This window comes from Argiope bruennichi, chromosome 5, assembly GCF_947563725.1.
Source record: "Argiope bruennichi chromosome 5, qqArgBrue1.1, whole genome shotgun sequence".
In the NCBI taxonomy this organism is placed as follows: domain Eukaryota; kingdom Metazoa; phylum Arthropoda; class Arachnida; order Araneae; family Araneidae; genus Argiope; species Argiope bruennichi.
Window position 1 is genome coordinate 101,347,963 of NC_079155.1, and position 25,237 is coordinate 101,373,199.

Consider the following 25,237-nt stretch of genomic DNA (forward strand, 5'->3'; position numbering starts at 1 on the left):
AGCAGGGGAAAGTTAAAAAAAAAAGTCGTTCGGATATATAATAGATATAAAAATGATAGATTCCTTAACCTATTCAAGAAAGTGACTCATTTTCACATCCTGTAAAAGGATGAAGTCTAGTAAATATTTCAGTTTATTTCTAATCGGTAAAGTATGCGATAAAAGCAGTTCGGTACCCTTTTTTCCATCCCCTCCCCCTCCTGTCTTCTGTTTACATTCCATCTTTCACCACTTCCCTTGACAAGGAGAACTGAAAGATTATATTTTCTTACGAGAAGATAAGCCTATTCTTCAAGTGAAACTCCAACCAACACAAAGATTCTTTCATGCCACTCGCCGATCTTTTGACCCTGCCTCTTTCCCCACCCCCTCTTTAGATGCTTGTCACACGATAGGACTGCTATTTTCGTCAACAAACTGTCACTCGATAAGCCCAAATTCTGAGGGGGAAGGTAACGGAAGAAGGGTGACTTAGCCCTAACGAATAGAGCTTCAATACTGCTGAAGTTCATTAAAAGACAGATCGGATTCGGGTATGCAGGACGTCTTGGCACATGTCAGACTTTCTTGAAATCGGCGCGTCATTAAGCGGTTGATTCACCCTTAATTAAGAATTAGAGGAGAGGCAATCTGACGCTCTGTGTTCTCCGCAATCAACAGAAATAAACCGTTCTTGGAAGCCGATAGTAGTATAACGTTCCCAGCTTATTAACTCCACTTAGAAACAAGGAAATGCAATTGTGGATTTTCCGTAGTCCTGTTGATTAATGTTTTATTAAGTTGCTCCAAGGATTTGATCTGCATTTTAGAATCTTCAAATCTGGATAAACTCGTGTAGAAATTGTCAGAATTCACTATTGAATTTATCAACCGAAAATGAACTTCTCAACTTTTTTATACATTTGTATATTCTCTATTATAACAAATGTGGTTTTCTGTAACAGAGAAAGAAAAATTACAGAAATTCTGGAATCCGTTCGAAAAATTGAGGAACATCTTTCGAAAGAAGACAGGCTTCGAGAAATCGCTGATATAATTCGAATAGATGCTAACGTAGAGAAACTGAATGCGAAAATGGATCGTGTCTTAAATATCTTAGACAACACGGCTACACCGGCAATTGGAAGAATTGATAGCAGCTCTTCCGTCAGTCAAGCTAACAACATGGAAATAATCCAAAACAAGCTGCAGAATTTAGAACTTTCGATAGCAGGTGTAGAAGAAGCAATGAAGAAAATAGATTTTGATCCCATGAAAGTTAATGAAATTGAACGCCGAACCACTCAACTAAAAGATGACATGAACGCAAAATTAAGAAAAATGATGAATGTTCTGACTGCTCTGTATGAATTGAACAAAGATATGAAAACTAATGTAGAAAGTCGGCCCGATAACAAAGAACAGCCAATTGGTGAATCAAGATCGTCGAGCTTCGCTACTGAATTCTTAATGGAAAATTTGGACGAATTGGAAAGAAAAATAAAAGAACAATTCAGTGTTCTGACGAGTGAGATCCGATCAGAGGTTACAAGTTTAAAAATCATGGCTTCTACTGCCAATTCTAACTGCCAGCCTGCTACTACAGAAGAAGATGAAGATGAATGGATGACTCCACAGGACAATGCTAGAGCAGGTAGACCACCACCGGCTGGAAGATCTTTGACCAGATCCAGCAATGGCCTTGATAACTTAGTAGAAAGTCTTAGTCGATCGACGAGAGAAATACGAGAAGAAATCCAGCAAGGAATTCAAGGTTTGGACACGAAACTTCAAAATCTAACTGCTATTGCCCAATCTCAACCGAAATGCGATTCTTTTGATACTGCAGAATCTATAATTACCAGTAGACGAGCTGGTATGCCATTTGATAGAGTTCCAATTCAAAATCTTGATGAGAATAACAGAAGAGCTAAGAGCGATACTTGCACAAAAGTTGCTCAAAATGTCCCAAATCCGAAATCTTGTGCCGATTTGAGAAGAGGAGGAGCAACTTGCGATGGAATTTATGTGATCTTTCCGAAAGGACGTAGAGCTGTAAGAGTTTTATGTGATATGACTACTGATGGCGGAGGATGGACTGTAAGTTAATTTAATTATTTAATTAATTATTTTAATTAATAATGTTTTTATTTAAAACACATTATCATTTGTAAAAATTTGAGTTTCTTCTGTAATATATTTATCTCTTTATGATTATTCTAAATGTGGTAGTGTTTAATTAGTTAATATGGCAATTTTATGGTAGAATGGTAGTTAGTATGGTAATTTTTAATTTTATAATTACCAAAAATGCAGAATCATCTACAGTTTTCTTTAATTTCAATAAGTTTAATTTGATATTCAATGCAATGGTTAATTAATTTAAAGATCTTTTTATTGAGATCATATCAGAATCTATGTAATGCATCACATCTACATTATGTGTAAAAATTTCACCATTAAAAATGAAGTTTTAAATGTCGTCTTTCTAAATTAAATTATTATTTCTCATAGCACATAGAATTGCTTTAGAATTGTTAAATGTGTTATAAGCTGTAATGCATAACTATCAAGTAGATAAAAATAGAGTAAAATTTTCTTCCATAATTCATGTATTTGCTTCAGTCTAAATTGAAATACTTCATTCTTTCTAACTTTGATACATACTTGATATAATTAATAATTTCATAATAAAAGAAAATGAAGTCAAAAAAAGTTTTGAAAGCAGCATAAAATTTATTTCCGTTGTAGAAGAACAATATTACCTTTAACAATACAAATTCTTTACGGCTGAATTTTTTGGAATGCAGTACGCTATTGCATTTTCTATCAATTTTTCAAAAAAAAAAATGCTTCCAATTATTAATCATTTTAAATAATGATAATGTTAATAATCATAAAGTGTTTGCCGAATGTTTTCTTTTTATATTAATATTTCTTTTAGAATGAAAAAAAATTATATTTTGTAATATAATATTTTAAAGGTAATATTTTGCATTATGGGTTGCACATTTCATGCAGTTAAAAAATACGTAAATTCTATATCATGTTTTAAATGTGATATATTCCTGTAATTAAAAACAAATATAAGATAATATTTTTCTTTGTATTTGAATTAAAAAAAAAAACAAAGTTTTAATAAGCAGTTTTATTCAAGAAATAAGTCAGTATGTTTAATTCGATCAAAATTAAAATTATTAAGGATCTCAATCATATTTTATAAATATCATAAACTTAACTGCAATGCGAAAATTTTTAATCGTTACTTATTCATTCGGAAAATGCATATTATCTAGCAAATAGACTTTTATTTGAGGTAGATTTAGGCAGAGGCAGTTTTTTCGGCCGTAGACAAAACACATTATGAGGTCCCACTTCTAATAAAATGATCAGTTCAGCTTCACATTTCAACACATTTTTATCGTAATCAATTCGTTAGTAATTTATTTTAGTGGTACGTTCTTTTTATTATTATTAACTCTTTTTATTTTCTCATATACGTATAGAAAAAGTATGTAATGTTCAAAACGTGTGAACTCGAGATTTTGATGAATATTCATGTTCCAGATCTCCTTAAGTTCAAAAAGACAATTGTGAAAAATGTCTGTCTGTGACAAAGATAACTTCAAAACACTTTGAATTAGATGGTTGAGGTCTTATAAATGAGTTTTACACCAAATTTGTAGATTTCTTTAAAATATTAAGAATAAATTGTTCAGAGGAAGCCTATCTGTTCGGCTATTCGGATACAAGTTAATATGATAACTACAAAACCATGTAGGATAGATAGATAAAATTTAGTACACAGATTTAACATCTACAATATAGAACATCTATCAAATTTTGAGCTAAATCCAACAAAGAATTGAACGTCTGTTGGTTTGAACTTTCAGAAACATGTAAACGCAGTAATCAAAATGTAATGACTTAAACATATCATATTTGGTATGTGATTTTGTAACTACATGTTCAGCTTTGTGTCAAATTTGTGTTTCAATTAGTTGGAAAAAATGTGTCTAAAACGCAAATGCGTCCTTAACATTTCATCTTTAATGCGCCCACTAATTTTAATCAGATTTAATAATAGTATTGTTTTCTAATATAGCATTAAAAATAGTATACATTTTTGTGAAACATAAAAACAAGTTTTGTTTATTTAAATTTAGAATTCTTTGCGTCAGTCGTAATTGCTGATTGTGATTTTCAATAAATTTCTTTGAATGTCTAAAATAATTGTTCAATTTTTGCCTTATATTTTCTTTGATAATATAATTCTAGATCTTCCATTAGAACAAATTTTTTTTATTCTTAAACTTTTTTTAAATTAATTAATATCGTTTATTTGATTTAATTTTTTGGGTTTTATTTTTACTTCTTAAACTTCGTACATTTTGTTTATTATCGTTTTTAATTTACATTAACATCATTCGTGTTGTTAATATTATTACAATTCGTGTAAATTAAACTGTATTCGCGTTTATTTTTTTAATTCAAAATACATTTATTTAATTTTGTCTAATTTTTTTATTCGATTACATTTTATTTTTTCATTAATTAATATGTATATTAGTAAAAATTTCATACTTAGCAGAATACAGAATACAAAATTAAAATTCCTTCACTTCGTGCTTTAAATAACTCGATATTATTGAGAGAAAACATGAACATGTTATTTTATTTTACAGTGTAACAGTCAAAATCCAAACAATTACATGTGTTTAGTTTTTCTCTAAAGCAATGACCCGTAACGTAAGTTAACGTAATAACTTTTTCTCTAACCGTTTCCTCAAAATGTAGACTCACCATCGAGACGCGACATAACATGATATGGCAGGCGCGTAGACAGTATTATTCAATTTGTAAATACACGTTAAATAATGTATGCAATCACATCTGTCATCTGATAGTGAGGTCACATTGGCTGACTTCTTTCATAAAAATAACATTAAAAGCTGAGTAAGAATTACAGTCAAATATACTTTACAACAAACTTTCACTGTTATATAAATAAAAATTTTCGGAAAAAAAAATTATAATTATGCCCGTGTGCATTTTTTTATTTTATAATAAGGTGTATCGATTTAATAGTTTGACAATTATTTGTTGAAAAATCACGTATGGAATAATCAATAAAAGGATAACTAATGTTAGATCTTTGGCAATTTCTTTACAGAGTAAATAAATAACTTAATCGTTTTCAATATGTAATAAAATTCTACTATTAAAATGTAATAGGAAGTCTAATATTAATTATGTTTAATAAAACTATGCACCAAGTTAATAAATATTTTTATGTAATAAAAATATTTAAAATGCAATAAAATTCTTATCAGGGCTGAATAAATAGTCACTTCTTTAATAACATTTAAAAAATAGAGAGATTAAATTAGAAAAATAATTCAAAACTATTTTCAGGAAATTTATTCCGAATAATGTTTTAGCCTATTGTTAAAATACCAAATTTTGCTCTCTTTCTTTTTTTCTTATTCTAGCGGAAACATGGAAATCAGAAATTAGTTTTCAAAATATTTGTCTACAAAATCGAACACTGTGAGTCAGAGGAAATATATATATATATATATATATATATATATAGGCAAAATTTCCTTTTTTGTTCATTCAAAACCATAAAAATAGTTTTATTTTGAAAATTTTAATAGAATTCTTTGTTTGAAATCGCATAAGTTAAATACTAAATACTCAGAAAAATGTATTGTACGAAGACAGAATGTAGATGATAAAATTATAAGAAAATTTTTATCGTTTTAATTTATACTATAAAAGATAACTGATTTTCCAAATATAACAAGTCTTATAGGACTCAAAAGTCAACAAACACGAATGTTCCCAGCTAGCTTTGCTCGTATACATTCATAATATAACGAATTTAATGTTCATTTTCATCATATAGTGTTAGGAATCGAGTATGCATTTTAAACATCTTCTTTTTGCCTAATTGGATTTAAAATTCGATACATATTTATAATTCACATATTTGAGTCAGCTCTTCATATACATATAAATAGAGAAATCTACAAATAGTCAACCAGTTGATGCATTTGGTTCTAAATGTGCTACATTTTTACGATTCTGAGGATAAAACTATACAGTAAATACCATCCATCCAGTTTATCGTATTTTTAACCTGCATACATATATGGGTGGGTAGACAAACAGATTCTCAACTTCTGCGTTTCATTCAAAATTTGAGGAAGTTTTAGTTTGCATCAAATCTGTATTTCCATTTTTTTTTTTAATTATCATGTTCGCAAGCATATGTAATTTCCCAAACTGGTCTTAAGATTTCAGGTCTTAAGATGATCTAAAACGAGAAATTTTATCAAAATTTAGAAGCGGAAGTTTTTGACAACAGTCGCCTCAGGCGAGTAGTTGGTTCGCAAAGAATATTGGTTACATCGTATTTTAAATAAATGGTTTAGATATGTCATGTCCATGATTTTATTAAATTATCTTACATTGAAGCCCTTTTATTTTAATTGTGTATATTGTACATGGAGCTGCATACACGAACTTTTCTTATGGAGAAAGTCCTGTAATATCATAGCGCTATTAAAAATGTAAGTATCTAATTTATATAAATTTCAATCGATTAAAATATGTAAAGCCCAATTTATCTAACTATTTAATTTATCTTTCACTTTTTTATTCGTCTTATAAATTACACAAGCATAAAAAATAATTCCACTTCAGCTTTCAAATCTGGAAGAAAATCACGTGATTAAATATTGGATAAAACAATGGAAATGATTTTCAATTTCAGGGCGAAAATGTAATCTATTATTAAAAATAGGGGAAAAAAAAAACATTTTTTTTTAATTTACAAGACTTATCAAATACACTCGCAGCTATTATATTGGTATCATTAAAAACATAATTTTTCTTTACATTTTAAAATAGAGTGAAATTAATTTTTGTGCAGTATTACTTTTGGAAGTTATTCCGAAAAAACTCCAAAATTCAGTTTAATTAATTAAATTACTAATTAAAATTTCAAAATATCGTTCCGAGGTGCGCATTCCCGTCCTCCAAGTTATATATGTACCAAATTTAGTCTGATCAAACGGTTCTGGTCTGTAGAGTGCCTGCGCACACATATTCACCTTTATTATTGGTACAGATTACAATAATTCTTTATATATAAGTATAAGAGAGAAATAAAAAGGCAGAAACCATTTCATATCTTGCAAATGGAAATATTTAAAAATGAATTTGCAGTAAAGTACCATTAATACATTTGTTATTTATGCATCGTTTCATTATAGTCCCGATTCATGCGCATCTATTGTGATGATAGGATATTTCATTTATACGACGCAAATAGCTTAGAGCTTCGGTTGTTCGTCATTTCCATGTCGAAGAAATTGAGATTTTCTGAGAATGGAGATCATTTTTCTGAAGTATGTAAACTGTAATAACGACACGATACAATGAAATTATTCACAAATGGTGAATGAATGAAAAATAAACTATCTATTGCTAATTAAAACTGTGGTGAAGAAGTTATTCCGCCTTTCTTTAAAAATGTAATGGAATTTATTTGAAAATTTCGAACTTATTTTGTTTGTCAAAATGCAAGTAAAAAACATTACATGCACATAATTCATTTCATAATCCTGTTATTCAATTCAGAACAATCAGCACGTCAAAAAAATTGAAGATTTTTTAAAAATAAATTTAATAATTTTATTTTTAATAATTGATATGCTTTCACATAAATAGAATAAAATAAGAAATGCATTATTTATCCTCTGGATATGCCACAAATGTTCATCTGATTTTTCCTCAATTTTGCAATAAAATCTAAATTTTTAAATTTAATTACTGATATTATTTTCAAATAAATTTTTATGAATAGCCTATAATAATCACATTTTATTCAAATTCCGCCTATATTTTTCATTTATGCATCTTTTTATGTTCACTCCCTTGAAGGACATATAAATGATGTTTCACCACATTTATTTGCAGTAAAGCAAATAAATGTGATAAAATTTGCTTTACTAAGTAGTTGCCCATTAATTCAATTTTGGTTGAAGTGTAAAATTAGGGCATATTGAATCCTAAACATAACTGAAAAATGAAGTCTTTTGGAAAAAAATAATAAGTTGTGATCATTTTCATATATTATTTGTGTCTGAATATTTTTGATTTCCCATCGTTAACACCTGCCAATTGCTGCGTCATAGAAACTGACTGTTTATATTCTGAAAGTGATAATGTCATTTGCATGAAAGCCGACCTTCAAAAGCTAACATAACTCGTGTCGCCGAGAAATATCACTGTGTTTAAATAAAACGCATTACTTTTAAACAAATTAACTCTGAATAAAAATTTTAAAAAATTGCTATTCTTTTTTCTTGGTCTGTATTTAAAAATAAATATAAAACTATACATATAATACAGTTTTATATGATGATATGACATAATTGTATAAAAAAGCATCCATTAGAAATCTCGGCAGAAGAAATTGATTTATTGTTTAGAATAAATCTCGTTGAATTTCATTCAAATTACAGTAGAATAATAAATATCTAGCAAAAATATAGCTGTATTGAAATTTTTTTTTAATTATTGATTATATATAGCAGATTTTATGAAACATTAGTTGTTACTTTGAAACATATGTAATAAATTTGTTAGAATGTATATGTACTTCTACGATGACGGAATAAGCTAAATGAAGTTGGAATTTCTAGAGTCTGTCTCGAAATATGATTGTGTGTCTCGATTGTTAAAAAAATGTTATGAAATTCAACGTCGTCATAGACTACGTCACCCAATAAACAGAATGCCAAAAACAAACAGAAAAAAAATCATTTAGACAGAGATGAAATATTAAGATAAATATGTTCTGAAACAACAAGATTTTATGTTCTGAGACTCCAAGACTACAGCATTTCATTAGAAACTGACGAAATTTCAAACTTCCGTGATTTAAAATATCACAGATAAGTGATATCAGAACATTATTTTCTAGAATTATCTCATTAATATGAAGGTCATTAAATTAAGAAATATCGTGCAGACTTCGAGTTTTCTGAGAGCATTTTTGCTACATTTTAAAATCACTGACTGACTTTTAAAATCCATTATATCAAATATCTCTGGTTCTTATAATTCTATATAATTAATTTTATTAATTTTCGAACACGCAGAAAAGGAACCATTTTTTATATATAGGTAATATATTTAAAATGATTCTTAAAGAAGAGATTATTAATAAATTGCTAAATCTTTTTCGGCCAAGAAATTCATTAATTAATTTTGTGAACTAAGATGTTGAGATATATTCACAGAGAAGGAGATCTTTCTTGTGGATATATTGTTTGCCAATAAATAGAGAAAAGAAAGAAAACTGGTATTTGTAATAGTGAGAAAACCCGAGATAAAATGAATGCATTAAATGGTGTATCAGACTCACAAAATGCTTTCATTGATGTACTATTCAAAATTGAAATCCAGTCTAACTTAAGTACAGAATACTTTGATCCACAAAGATATTTTCCACAAACTGACTCTTTTTGAAGACATAATATAAATGCCAAAAGGCTGATAACATGTTTTAAAACTGATTGAGTTCCAAGACTAAATTAAAAATTTTAACTGGTAAAAATTTCCTTTTTGAATTTTAAGAAATGAAAACTTCATGAGTTATTATAAAACTACTGCTTATTCAATGCAATCATTTTTCAAATAAATCAAGGATTAATAAGGAAATACTTTGTAGTTATAAAATGATTATCTTTCATGTCAGCTATAACAAATTGCGATATCAGATATGAATTTATTTCTTTTTATTAAAAATGAAACGCTATCTTGGAATTTTTGAAACGATGATATTCATTAAAATCAACTTCAACATCAACAACAACAATCTTTTCGAAATGCATACTTTTTAATGATAAATGGATAAAATGCTGAAAAAAATAAACCTATTTTCAAAATTTTCGTATTTTTTTTTTAACCGTATATTGTATAAAATATTTTCAAAATTTTTCAGTTAATGATATTTTTATGCAATATGTACATATTATACTAAATCAAAGCTTGGAAATATTCTACAACCATACGTCATGTAATGTAATATTCTGTTAGATTCCAAAAATAATTTACTTTATATACAAATTGCTCAATATAAAAATTAAGTATTCTTTGTTATATAACAAGTAGTTTTTAACCAATACAATCTCCAGCAATTTTCACAAAAATTGAGCTACATAGAAATATTTTTTGAAGTTTTAATATATCATTATAACAGTGGCAACGTATTTATTGATTTATCTAATATCTAGCATATTGTGTTTAACTTCATTGTATTGTGAAAAAAATCGAGCACGGATTTTTGACTTTTTTTTTTTCGATTATTTGAAGTCGGATCTGCAATTTGTGTCTCAAGATCGCATTCAAGATTTTGTTTATCTGGCTTAATAAGTTTCTGAGTTACCGTATTCTACGTATGCACGAATGGACAAACCATTAGATAACCAGTTTTTGGATGCATATGGGCGAAATTTGATACGTACCTGCAATTCGATGCTAAAACGATATGTCAACTTCCGTTAATCTCGTTATTTTTATTTAGAGTTTTCGTGTTCGTATGTACACAGACGACAAAAAGACCGAAATATTTCTTTTAAATTAGTGTTTGCTATCAAAATTGTGGCGATAATTTTGAAATAAAAACCACATAACAAGTCGTTTTCTTTTTATATCGTTTTTTTTTTTTTTCTGAGTTACCGTATTTACATAATGTAACATTTTCTTTTCGTTCTCTTGATGAATCTCCATGTCATTTATTATTATTATTATTATTAAGTAAATGCTTTTCTTTGTATATTTTGGGATGACAGCCTTTGTAGCCCTCATTCAAACAAACAAACTTTGTATATTTCGTATTCTATTACGAATTCTTCTTACCACAGTTGAAATCTTTAATTCTCCATTGCATTTCTTGCTGATATTCACATTTTAATTTAATTTCCATAAATAATAAAATTCATATTGGATTAGGTTTTTTTTTCTTCAAATAAAACATCATGGAAAATTATGATTGACATTTTCGTTTCAAAAAGTTGCTTGGTTTTTTTCTGGCTATCAATTCGTCCACCATATTAATAGCAATAAATTAGTGAAGTCAACCAACTTTGATGAACTATATCTTTTCATACCAAATGAAAGCAACATCTTAAAGTATACTTTCATAATAAACATCTGTTCGTTAATCGTACATGTGAAATGGCGAAATTAACCGAGAAATTATTCTAGTTATTGAAGTTAGGGATTTCATTTAGTATTTATATATCTTAAGAAATGGTGGCCAGAGAAGAGCAGGTGACTATTTGTAACGTATTTAAATACTATCAAATTTAAAATTAAATAAAAATCTGCAAAAGTGGACCAGTGATTGTGATTGGAATATAAGTTCTTTAGCGTTTCCTAATTATTTGAAATATGTAAATAACATTAAGATCGGGAAAATTATATTATTAAAACTACTTGGTCTTGTTTTTTCAACTGTAAGCAATGTATTCAGAAACAACGAGTGAAACTTAATTTGACGTATTTAATATTTTTTTAAGTGCCTTTGTTCTCATTTGATATGAGATACACGTGCCGCTTGAACATACACGCGTTAGAAGTCATTTTAAACAGATGCTTCTTGTACAAACGGTTATTTAGAACGCACGGTTTACGACAACTCTCCATTTCGTCATCCTTTAACACCTGCATAAAAAATGCCAACAGATGTGGAAGATAACAGTGCTATTCTTTTTAGTAAGATGTTCATTATTATTCAAGATAACAAGTAAAAAATTCCAAAAGACAATGAAATTTGTCTGGGATACTTTTATTTTTATTTTTCTAGAAGATTTTGATCTACCCATTATATATTATTGAAAAATAGATTCTTAATGATTTTGAAAGAAGATTTTTTTTTACATCTTAATAATAAAAAAATTTGAATTATGATTTTTTTGTAATCAAAAAATTTCTTGTCATGAGGGCTGAATTAAATAATACCAAGGAAAAAAAATTATAAAATCTTTATTCTGTAACCGATTAATTAGCTCCTTACTTTTCGGAGAATTTTGTAGCTGTTTTGTTTTTAATTGAAGATCGCACTTATTAATCTGCAGTGTTTCTGCATTCTTAAAATCAACGTCATACTTTCATTTACGTCATATTATCTCTACAAATAATAAATATGAATGTCTGTAATTATGTGTCTGTTTGTTCTGGTAGGCGCTCTATAGATCAGATTGTTTGACCTACAACTAATCAATTTGGTACCCATATACTTTGAAGAGAAGAAATGTGCACATTGGAGCGATTTTTTAAAAATTTAATTAAAATTTTAATTAATTATAAATGTTGAATTTTCGCATTTTCTGCAATGATTTCCAAAGTTATTATTGTGCAAAAATAAATTTATATATGAAAGGGTAACCCGATATTTATAACCAAGGGCTTCAGTGCCAGTCATTTATCATGAAAGGAATTTTTCACAGAATGGCTACGAATTTCTTTTATCTTATTTTACCAAGATCTCCATGATGTATTCGCTTCATATATCTTTGTTTTGCCTCACTGTTATATTGCAAGATAACCCCCTCCCCTGCTCCTCAAAATTGTTCTTCTCTAACAATAAAAAGTATGTGTGTGCGTCTGTCAGAGTTGAGGAAAAGACCTGTACTTTCTATATGTAGTAAATTCCGCACTGATATGATTTAGAGAATAACAATGCGTATCTCGACACAATTATTTGAAGTATTAGTTGGATTTTTAATTAATTTGCATAATTCATATTTCGAATCTCTAGCGATATTTTTATAAAATGTTATTGCAAATAAAAAAATTTTATATCGTCTTAAAATTTTAAAAAATTGTCTTTTTAACTATACAAATCTCAATGTCCATGCAATTTTTTTCTTTAATTTTACAATTTTGAAAAAAAAATGTATGAAAATTGCAGAAGCGATATCCTTTGTTGAAATGAAATTCAACCGTTTCCTTGTACATCATTAGTCACAATTAAGGCTTAAAAAAAAGAATTTGCTTTTTTTCATTTTTACCAGATTAAATTTCTACTATCACTTTTATTAATGTGGCGAGTTATTTATATTTAAAACAGAGAGGGGGGAGGGTGCTATTAGGAACAATTCCTAAATTTGGTTTTTGAATTTAATAAGCTTTGAAGATAATTTTTGAATTTCAAATTTTGATTTCGTTGTCGTGCTTCAAACAACCATTAAAATTTCTGCTTTATAAACAAGAAGAAAAATAGTAAAATGTGTGTGTGTAAGAAAAGTTACAACTAAGAGGAAATATGTTATCTACTTTCAAAAAGAATATATTGTTTACGTATAATTTTTTTTTATTAGAGAAAGTAATTTTTAAATGAATATTATAAAAATTTTCCAAAAATGTTATTTTTTCAAAAAAAAAAAAAAAAAAAATGTAAAAATTATGGATAAAAGCGCAAAAAAATATGGGAAAAAACGCACTGAAATTGATTCTAACTGGGCATTCAAGTTTTTTCTGAAAGTAAATTTTAAAACTGTCTTTGCATTTTTCCTACAAAAAAAGTTTGAATTATAAAAATATTCTTATAAATGGTTTAATTATTGGTGCATAAGAATTATTCTTCAGAAAATTTTCTCGTTTTGCACATCACATGTACAAATAATGATCCAAAATTAATTTAAAAATGCTTAGCCATATATGTGTTAAATTTGTTTATTTTTATTATAAATTACAAATTAACATTTTTTTTTCAGGTTCTCATGCGAAGAGGCGATTACGGAGAGAAAATGACAAGCTTTCACAGAAACTGGCTTAGCTACAAAAATGGATTCGGAGATGTTGAAGGGGAATTCTGGTTAGGAAACGATGTAATCTTTTTCATGACATCAGAGGAAGCAAACATGTTACGAATTCACATGTCAGCCTTTGATGGTGATGAAGTGAACTTGGATTATTCCTCTTTTTCTGTTGGCAACGAGACTACAAATTATCGTCTGCAACTTGGTCCTCCAGCTGGTGTTCCGAATATTGCTGCGAATAGTCTGCGGTACCACAACAATCACCCGTTTAGCACATTTGATCGCAAAAACGACGACTTTGACCAAAATTGCGCAGCTACTTACAAGGGTGGTTGGTGGTTCAATGGATGCTATTTTGGATTCTTAACAGGAGAATATTTTAAACCAGAAGATAAAAGAGAAAACTGGCAAGGAATTTTGTGGTATGATTGGAAGGGAAATTCAGCTTTAAAAGGAGCAGAAATGATGATTCGACCAAAGAATTTTGTATCATCGAACTGAATGGTTCTATAAAACTTGTGTTAACTTCTTGGATTTATTTCTTTATTATTATTCATCATAAGTTTACAAATTCCAAAGAAATACGGATCTTTCTCATTGAGTTTTGATAATTTGTTTTTTAATATGGAATAATTTTGTTGATAATTGCTCAGTGATTATAACAGAGATATTATTTATTAACATTCAATCTATATTTTACAATAAAAGGCTTGCGCCAACACAATTTCTTATAAAAAAAAACAAGAAATTTTTATTTAATTAATGAAAAAATACCAACGCTGAAATACAAAACAACATAATAACATTTCATGATGATTTATCTGAACCTATTTTATATGTATTCAAATATCATCTGCAGCAAATTATTATACTGGATTTAGAAGTTTAAGTAGTAGACAAAATGCATTCATGCATTTTTTAAGGATATACTAGTATTTTTTATTTGTTTTTTACAATTGTAATATACTATCTATTTATTAATAAAAATATAAAAATCAACAAATGTTGTGTGTTTATTTTACTCAAATGCTTCTTTTTTTCCTTTTAATATAAAAATTTGTCAAAATAAAATAATTATTCCAGTACAATATCAGAAAAGAAGACAAATTATAAAATAAAATGGTCCATTTACTGATAAATTTTTTTAAAAACATATATTAGTTCAATGATAACAAAAAATTATTTGTCAAAATTAAATAATAACTTGTTTAAGGTTTGTCTTCGAAGGTATAATATTCAGTATGAATAAATTTTAAATGCAAAAAAGAAACTCAAAATTATAATTTCCTATTTCAAAAACACGATAATAATTTTTTTAATGAAAATATGCTCAAGTTATACAACTTAAGCTAAGACTCATTATTGATTAAGAAGACCAAGATGCTTGATATGCAACTAGCAAATTGAACAATTTGCTTCAAAGCCACATCAACATACCTGTGCGATTCAAATTGAATCCATAATTTCTACAATGCAGCTATCAACCGTCTTTCTTCTTTCCTCACTATTAATCTATAATTAAATTACTATTCTTTTTATGCATTCATATAAATTTTAAACACAACCATTTTGTTATGTTGTTGTATTGTAAAGCTCTTCCCCTCCGAAAATAAATAGCAATAAATGTCTAGGAATTAAGAATCTTTGACTCGGAGCACACCGTGAAACTTCTCGAACATCACCTTACTTATTGAACGTTATCATGTAAAAAAAATATAGAAAAATAATTCAATAAAATTCATCTTAAATATTTAAAATAAATTAAACCAGAAATCAAATATTATGAAATTTTTATATTTAACTAACTTTGGCTACTATAGCATAGTTTTTGGCGACTATAGCATGAAATATTGGCTCTCCTGGCAATTAAATTATTAATATGGAATTCATTTATTTGATTCTATATTTTAATCCATATCACCTTACTTTTTGATATGATTGAAAAGTAAGAATTTGTTGAAATCAGTCCACCACAAGTTACTATTCGTGGAAATTAAATAGCGTATATTCTATGACATAAAAAGGAAAATGAAAATCCTACTTCGCAGTTAATGTCCAAAACAAAACAACAATTTTTTATCATAATTTTCACATATGCAAAGCAGACGAATGAATGGTTTGATTGATCAACGAAATTAGTTTGAATTTCATTATAACAATTAAAGCATTGTTACATATCGTATATCAAATTAAATTCAAAAAAATTATCAAAATTACAGGGGGGAATATACAGAATTGGTATCATAAGAAAGATAACTTTTTGAGTTTTAAAACAGTGTAAAAATCATTTTTGTGAGATTATATTTTTAGAAGATATATCAGAAAAACACCAAAAACTTGCTCAATCTTTAATTAAATATTTTAATTAATTTTGAAAAGTCCTTAGGTGACTTTCCTCTTATTTTGAACAGCACATGTGCTAGAACACATCAAGATTTGAAAAAAATTATAGGTTTGTGTAACAGAACTTATATGACAAGCATTCCTTTTTATAGATGCATATAGATTGAGATAAAGTATACATTACGAATTGCGTGATCTTACATTTTTTATCCTTTGTAAATCTTTGTATTTTAATACTTCTCCATAAAGTTAAGTGCTTTTGCCTTATTTTACTTTATAGGATAAACATAATTATTCAAAAAAAACATTTCATGTATAAATAAATAACATATGTAATGAGATATCATAATAACTGTCGTATAATATGTTTTAAGTATTAAATATGTGTAGGGGAAAAAGAAATAATAGTAGGCAATTCAGCACACAGCTGTGTCAGTAGATAAAAATAGATGGCTTTGAATATTTCCCAAAGGACATGGAAGGAATATATCTCAACCCTTTCTAATATACTCCCTCCACCCTCAACTTTCTAATGCCTCGATACTATTAGAGAATTCCCGGATATTCAAAGGAATCATTGTTTCGTTTAGAATTTCGGAATTTCAATTTTTAAGACAAGCCTCCGTTTGAAAGCAACAATAAAAAATTCCGTTTTTAAATATTGCCAACTTGGCATTTTTTTTCATTAGAACAGACCAATTTTTGAATCAATTTAACCATTCTTAATAGAAATCAGGCTTGTTGAATGAATAAATTCTATATGGAGTAATACCGTGCACTATGATAATTGTGCGGTAATATCTGTGTGAAAAAGTAGTGAGTATTTTATTAATTTTATAAATACTTCGAAATTATGCGCGGCATACTAATAAAGGATTATAAAATTAGATTCATTTAAAAGCAGCTACTGAAACGGTTTAAGTTGTAGGATTTTGACTTGCATAAAGCAGATTTAGGGATTCCAAAGAAATTTCCTACTCCTCTGATGTTTCGCCCTCCCTTGTTAAACCATTTCAGTGGCTGCTTTAAATGTACTTTTAAACTGGTTGCCGTCTTTTGAATATTGAAATTTAAATTAAATGGAAGCTGGTTTTCTCAATTTACAAATATCAAAAACTGTCTAAATACCCTTTGAAGCTGAACACCAGCCTCTTTTATGAAATCGTCCATTTTGAACAACCAAAAGATGGCGAGCAATTTTACCTATTACAACTACCTAAAAATTATCTGAAACAATCGACAAAAGCCAATGGAGACTGCTTTTGTTATTACTTAAGAGCACTTTCCATGCCAAACTGACAACCATAAACTGTATCGATGATTTTAACAAGGAGGTAGATGAAAACTACTTTAAAAATTTACAAGAATTCTTTGAAAAGTGTAAATTAATAGAAAAACGAATTTACAGTGAAGACTAAGCCGAAGTAACAAAGCAACAACAATGTAAAAGTTTCTTAAAATACTGGACCCAAATGGGATGAACCAGTTATTGCTATCATTTGCGAAAATACGAGGTACTCCATCTTGAAAGTTTGGAGTGGAGGATTGCGGCTCAGATGCCATCTCTTTAGGGATAATAAAATACGAAATTTGTCGATAAAAAACTGCCTGCTAATCAATCAAATTCCAGATTACGAACATAGATATAAATAATGGAAGTGTCTCTTAATCACGCTTTCTTAAATTTAGCTTTAAAACCACTTAACGTAAGCACTCCACGGACTCTTATTTAAATTCTAGTTCAATAATTTTAGAAAGCAAAATTAGAGAAAGTTTTACTTAAATTTTTAACCGTGAATCGATATATAAATGCTTGTTATCTTACATAAAGATTGATAATATTGTAAAAATATGTAACTCAAATAAGTCTTCTTTTTAATGTGCTTTTATTATCTGTAAATTGCATCATATTTAGCACAATGATAAAAAAAGTTACAAAATATTTTAAAGAGTAAATCAATATATTTAAAGCTACCAAGTCTGTCATGTTTTTTTAGTTACTTTTGGAGTAACAAAAGCTCAAGCAGAAATGATTTTTCAAAATTTGATTAGTTAGTAAAAATTCTAATGCTTTTCTTCGGTAACTTCGGAGTATATTATTGTATAAAATTCTTTTAAGCATCACTTTGAAATTTGAAAAGAAAAGAGTTTTTAGTATTAATTCGATTTCCGTTGAATTTTTTATCTTTTTAATAAATTAAAAAAATATTGTTAAATACAGTTTACAAAAGCACTTTTTATTATTTTAATTATTGCGTTTATATCCGTGTGCACGGAAATGAAATGAAATGCGCTATTTTGTGTGAATATTATTGTAGCTATAAGTAAATTTAAGTTTAAAAATAATAAATATAGACTAATCAATCTTTAAATATTATCGTGCTGCGATGTTCAGACAAATAAAAAAAGCGGTTATTTTCAAATCTGTTTTAAAATTAACATTTTTTATTTTAATTTCCGAGGAATAATAATACATTACAATTACATCTAAAGACCGGCTTTCAATATGGTTAGGTTAACATGGATTTGATTTCGAGTTTTATATTTTTCTGTTTTAGAAAGATTATATTTTTTACTAAGAAAGCAGATAGCTGCTTTTGTCCTTAAAATTATGAATTCTGGAATTCATAAAATGTAAATTTTGGGGATATCTTCTTTAAAAATAGAAGGCAGGACCTTCTTTTCAATCCTCAATACAAAATGTCAATTTTTATACATTTTATTTTTTACTGATCTTTAATTTACCATTAAAAAATATCAGTAGTGATCTTAAATTATTTACTAAAACTTCTTTTACATTCTTTAAAAAAAATACGTATTTTGATTTAATTCTAATTCTTGTTGATTATCTCATTTATATTTGTTTAAATGTGTTTAAAGAGGAGTTCGTGTCAATTTAAGATTTATTTTTAAAATACTAAACTCAGCTTTCCTTTCTTTCAAAAGGAAAGTTTAATAAGTTTTAAAATCTCTTTTTGGAAAGAACAAACGTGGAACCTTTTAATTTCATTTTGTGTACAGTATTGCACAACAGAGAACAATTCTTCTTTCTGCAATTAGTTTTTCATTTATTTAATGTTTTGTCAGCAATTTTCTAAGCTTTAATTGTTATTAATGTCAAAATTGTCTCAAAATATATAATTACTACCATATAGATAAATAAGCTAACTTATAGTAATTTCTGTTTAATAATTAAAATTTTAAGAAAGATTTCATGCATTGTTTTGTATTACGCATAATGATATCTTTAATTTCTTTGTGAAATTTTTTTAACTTCTCGTCTTAATTCTAAAAGTTACTTTAGAAAATAGTTAATCTGTAAACCGATGGTTATAGTATTTTAGTTTTCTAGCAATAGCGACAAAACAATCAGAATTTTAGTTGACTAAAAACAATCACTCGTTAAAAATTGTAATTACAGTTTTCCGCAATATAACAATAAATAAAGTAGATGAAACTCAAAAGATACGAGGTGCAGGCCGAAATTTTCCACGAATCAATTTATAAGATGATTCATGGAAAATTTCGGCACTAGTTTTTGGCCTCACTTGCTCTGCGGTCATGTAAGTATTTCTCAGAAAAGTCGTAGACAACACAGACTCTGACGAATCCGTTTGTTTTTTTGTATCTGTAACATAAACATAAATCAGTCGTTCAGAAATTCACAGACAAATGAGTTAATAACAATTACACAATTGTCTTTGATAATTATGGCATTTGTTTGATTGAAATTACGACAGAATTATGACGGACTAAATATAATTTCCTTACTAGGAAAAGTTTTTAAGCACAAGGAGATCTGCCGCGAATTACGTTTCATGTACCACGATTTTTACTTGGCATGATGTAATGAGGCATAGTAAATTGATATAAATTGTTCATCTAATAAAGTTCTTCAAGACTTTTTCAGTATTAAAAATACTTAATTGCAGTTTTGTTTAATTATTAAGAAGAAATATTGTGAAGTGAAGAATGAATCATGAGAAAAATTCATTCATTGGATGTTAATGGATTTCCGAATATAAATAACCTTGATTTTGGTAGTGTGTAGAAATTTTGTAATCAAATGGACTTTTCTTTTTGATAGTGAAAATTTACTCACAAATCACAATAAAAAATAATAATGATTAACCCTCCAGCTGCTTATCCCGCGATTTCCGTGGGTTGCCAATCTTTCCATTTGCATCCCGCGTTTTTCGCAGTTTAGAGTGTTTACTTTTACGAGTACAGATTTTTACTATATCATATTATTGTCCTGTAGCACACAGTAGCAGTTCGCTTTCTTAAAAAAATATTTGAACTTCCTAGCAAACATCGCATCTAAGTAGTGATTTTTATCACGCAGCCGGGTTTAAAACAGATAAAATTTATAAAAATTTTTAAAAACATTTTTACCTATCAGAAAGAAAAGATAAAATGAAAAATTAACTGTATTTTCTTAACTTAATCTGGAACCAATTCAAGAAATGTGGTTTAAAAAAAATTCATCTACAGTTTCCCTTTAAAGTTTTTTTTCCCCTACAGAACAGCTTCCCCGTGAATGAAGCATGTGAACACTACGAATTTCCTGCCATTTTGGTCACTCTTATTCCACGTGATTTTGTCAGGTAACTTTTAAACTCGTAACCTTCAAATAATGGTTTCTCACGTCGTTTGTGCGTGATCTGTTAATAGCTACTGAAATACTGATTTGTTTATTTTTACTGAAAGAGATTTGGGCATTAAAACAGTGGCAAAAAAGTAACAAACAATATTACTTAAATAGCAATAGTAAAAATCAATATAACTTTTGTAATTTAGGTAATTGTATACTTTACTCCATATTTCACGTAATAATATTTTTTTTTATTTTATTTTCTCTTCTCGAAGTTTTTAAGGATAAAAAAAACATTAACAATTTATAAAACTTGTTATAACTTGTTGCTTTTTGTTCTATGAATACTTCCACGTTATGTTTTGTTAGTCTTGAAATAAAAACATAAAACAAAAATAAAAGAGAGAGAACAGCTTTAGGGTTTTAATGAAATTTCAAATTGTTTCATGAATTTTAATTAAATTTCAATGCTTTTATAACGAAATTTCCGTGCTTTTTTAATGAAATTTCACCAAGCTACTTGCAATCTCATGCAACACTTTTGAGAAATAAAAAAGGAAAACGGTTTCATCAGAAACGTTTTTCATTTAATTTCAAATAAGAAAATCGATTCGAAATACGATTTTTTCTGAAATATGCATTTAAGGAAATAATAGTTCATTTAATTTACATATACAGTGAACTTAGCAAATTTGTAGCTGACAGGAACACATTAAAGATTCGATTCGATCGAAATAATGAAATAATAATAATTTTTTTATAAAAATGCTTGTAATGTATTAGAATTATTATTAAGTCAAAAGTCAATACTTGCTTTGTCATCTATTTTTATGAATTCTTTGCGAAATTCTTTGACGAACTGTTATACAAACGGTTGTCGCATACAATTACGAAATTATAAATGTACTTTTAGAAATTCAACTTGATCTAGAAGCAGTAAGTACAATAAATAATCTATTACTAAATTATTTGTAACCATATACATAGTGCTATAATACCTCGTTTTCAGATGAAGAAGATTCTGAAAGGAAACAGTTAATAAAATTTTCCTATATTCCGTAACAAAAACAAAACACATAGATTTTCAAGTCAGTGAAATTACTTCACAGAGTCTCATATTCTAATCACGGAGAGTCACCTTAGACCATTTTTTTAACCTTGAAAAGTTCCGTCTACAAGGACGATTCATCATTAGTTAGATGATATGCTACTTCACTTTCTATTTTTCATTGAACAATCGATGTACAGTAATATCCAATAGTTGTTCTTCCTCAAGGAGGAAGGGGGGAGGAGGAAAGGGATTCTTGTTTTGTACGTATCATGATACGGCTGCGCGCTTTTCTTTTCTTATAGGTCTGTTTACGATCTGCTGTATAGAAGAGAGAAAAATAATTGGTCACATCACATTGCGTCAGATAAAAATAGTGTGAAAGAATGTTCTCTTGATAAATCTGTTTACTTTAAAGGATCATCCGATTTTTCTGAAGATGTTTTCAGAGGAGTAAATCAAATATTTGTTGTCCGAAATTCTAACATACACTCTCAGAATTCAGATCTTGAAGTTACATTTACGGTAAGTAATCTATTTTAAAATTGTTTGTGACTGTATTCGAATTTTACTGGAAGCTTTTATATGCTACGAATAATGTTTAAATTCGCCTACCCTTTTTAAAATTTAGAAAAATAATTACTTTAAATTAACTGAATAAATACATTATGTAACTATCTACTTAATGAAATTTGATTTAGAACAGCAGGTAATAAAAATTAATCTTATGTAATTCCATGAATACAGGGTAAATTTTGTTGATCCTAAATCGCCTGAGTATAAACTGTGCATCACTCAAAAAAATTAAATCGTTTTTCTTCACTTTATGTATCTAAACAGATTTTCAAACTGAAATAAAAACTGAATTCAGCAATGCAGGAATCTTCAAACAGTTATTGTGCAAATTATTTCTTTCTTTTCATTTTCTATATAAGAAATATACATTTCAAAACTACATGGTTATTTATTTGGATTGCATTCATAGCGATATCCGATACGTTGTAATCTCTTATGTTTATTTATAAATGAGCCGCATTCAATACCGGATTGTTCGTTAAGAATGAAGATCTTTTTTCAGTTTCATCACTTAGATAAAATTTGATATTCACGATTCTCTTAATGAAGTAACGCCAGTTATTGTAATACAATGAGATCGAGTGCTCCGTCAAAATAACCCAATACTGGTGTGAGGACTTAGCAGAAAGAAAAAATGATCGGATTAGATTTCACAGAAAAGTTGATGAAATAAAAAAGGAAGCAAATTCCATTAGGATATTAGCTTTCAAAGATTGAAAAAAATACGTTATTAAATATTTATATAAACAATGAAAACGGTTTGAATTTCACTGCAACAATAAATAATATTGTTGAAAATTATGCATAAAAATATTTTTGATAATTTATTAAAATTAGGATAAAACATAAGGCAACATCCAAATTAATATTATTAAAAGAATAATTTTTTGAATTTTAAGATGATGCAAAAAATTATTTTTTACCCTGAAATGTTACAGACAAAAAGGTCATTTACTAAAAAAATTAATTAAATACAATTCTTAACAAAATTTCAAAATGAAAAAGAAATCATTCCGAAATATAGATACCCGTCTTTCAAAATATATCTGTGCCAAATTTGTAAGGATCTTGGTTTAACGGTTCGTCCTGCAGAGTGCCAACTGATAACCTCACAGACACCTATTTGTTTTTAATGTTTGTAGATATTAAAAGTGGTATCGTTAAATATATTTTTTTAAATAAATTTTTGGTTGCTTTTTAGTAGAAAAATCAAACAGCATCCACTTTTTTAAACACAATTTAATGACATATCATACAAATGGTTAAGCTAATAAACTATAATGTAGACATCAATAATAGTTTAAATTGATGTCTACATTATAGTTTAAATTAATGTCTACAATACAATTTTAATTTCGTACTCCTGTCGATATTTTTTTTAAAAAAAAAGTAATGAAAAATATATGAAAGAATAATTTTTTTTTTCTGTGTTGTATCTGTCGTATTTCTGTGAATTTAGAATATAACAGGAAATTTTTAATTTGAAACACATATATACATGTATTAATTTTATCTTCACTGAATAATGGAAACTAAAGTAAAATGGTACATCAAGAACCTGTGTGTGAAAATTTACGAATTTTTTTAAAATTGATGGAAGAAATGTTGTACTTTTTTTTGCATTATGTACATTTTGAAATTATTGTTTAGATATTAAAAATTTAAAGGAAGAAAACTGTTCTGATGATTAATTCTACAACTGTTTCATTTATTCTTAAATGAACCACCTGGATTTAATTCTCCCGCCAATGCACAAAAATGTTACAGTCCTTGTTTTTGTTATTTTTTTCCTTACAATAAAGAAAGGATTTGCAATTGAATTGCAATGCAGGATGGAATTATGGATCAAAATATTTTGTTTACTTTAAAGATTAAAATATTATTTTCAAGTATTTATTTCCTGATAAAAAGATTTTATTGTTGCGAACGGAGTGTGAAGTTAAACTTTTTAAATTCTTAATCAGCGGAAGATAAGATTTATTTATCTGTACAATTTATTTTAAAAAGATAGCATGTTCGTATCAGTGCCATTTCCTACACAAAAAGTACTCGCTTCAGATTACTTAAATAAGATGAGAAGAAAAAAAAAAAAAAAAAATGATTCACGTGAGATTTTAATAATTCCCTCATTGTTTAATTTCATTTTGTCTTTTCTTAATTCTTTTGCTTTTCTTCTAATTCACGTGCACATCTCGTGCAACATACATGGCGAATTTGATATCTTAGTAAGTGATATTGATAATAGGAATGAACGAAGAAAATTCGATAACAAAGATTACTGACTAATCGCTAAGTTCCGACAAAGCTGATAAAGCGACTCCAGTTCAATTCAATCAGTCTGGTTTCATACGTAAAGAAGTTTTGTTGGAATGATCGATAGAATTGCATAATGGGTTATATATTGTGAAATTAGTTTGGAAACAAATATTATAAAAGTTTTTTTTTTTTTCAAATAACTTATAAAGAACTGGTAAATCTTTCAAATAGTAGCTTTTAAAAAACCAGTAGACAAACGAAATTTCCCCCCTTTGTTTTTAAATTTATTTTTCATTTTGCTTTTTTTTTGGGGGGGGGGGTTCTTTTTAGAATGACTTTCCAAACAAAATTTTTAATAAAAGTAAAGAAAAACAAAATGTTTACTTAGAGATCTGTTTTAAATACATTTTCGTCATTCATTTTAATGAAAATGATCATTGTTTGACAACGGATTCTAAAACCCTCCGCGCTTTTGCGCATGCGTTAGAATAGGTTTAATTCGTCAAAATAGGGGTGAGAGGAAAGATGAAAGGAAGGGATGTTTACATTTAACAATAAAATAAATTCGGATTACTCTCAGACTGAATTAAAATAATA

The 25,237-nt window shown here is 27.7% G+C and overlaps 2 protein-coding genes across 2 annotated transcripts in view; both read left to right on the plus strand.

Annotated features, from left to right (window-relative positions):
* The first annotated feature begins 425 nt into the window (after positions 1–425).
* On the plus strand, positions 426–14,350 carry LOC129969428 (fibroleukin-like). Its single transcript, XM_056083997.1, has 2 exons — positions 426–2,079; positions 13,779–14,350. Exons 1-2 carry the CDS (start codon positions 877–879, stop codon positions 14,322–14,324), a joined length of 1,749 nt encoding a protein of 582 aa, XP_055939972.1. The 5' UTR covers positions 426–876; the 3' UTR covers positions 14,325–14,350.
* Positions 14,351–22,131: 7,781 nt separating this feature from the next.
* The window catches only part of LOC129968745 (kidney mitochondrial carrier protein 1-like), a 32,274-nt gene continuing 29,168 nt past the window's right edge, over positions 22,132–25,237 (plus strand). The window contains exon 1 of the mRNA XM_056082954.1: positions 22,132–22,333. The gene's annotated coding sequence lies outside the window, so the exon portion shown is untranslated. The remainder of the gene's footprint in view (positions 22,334–25,237) is intronic.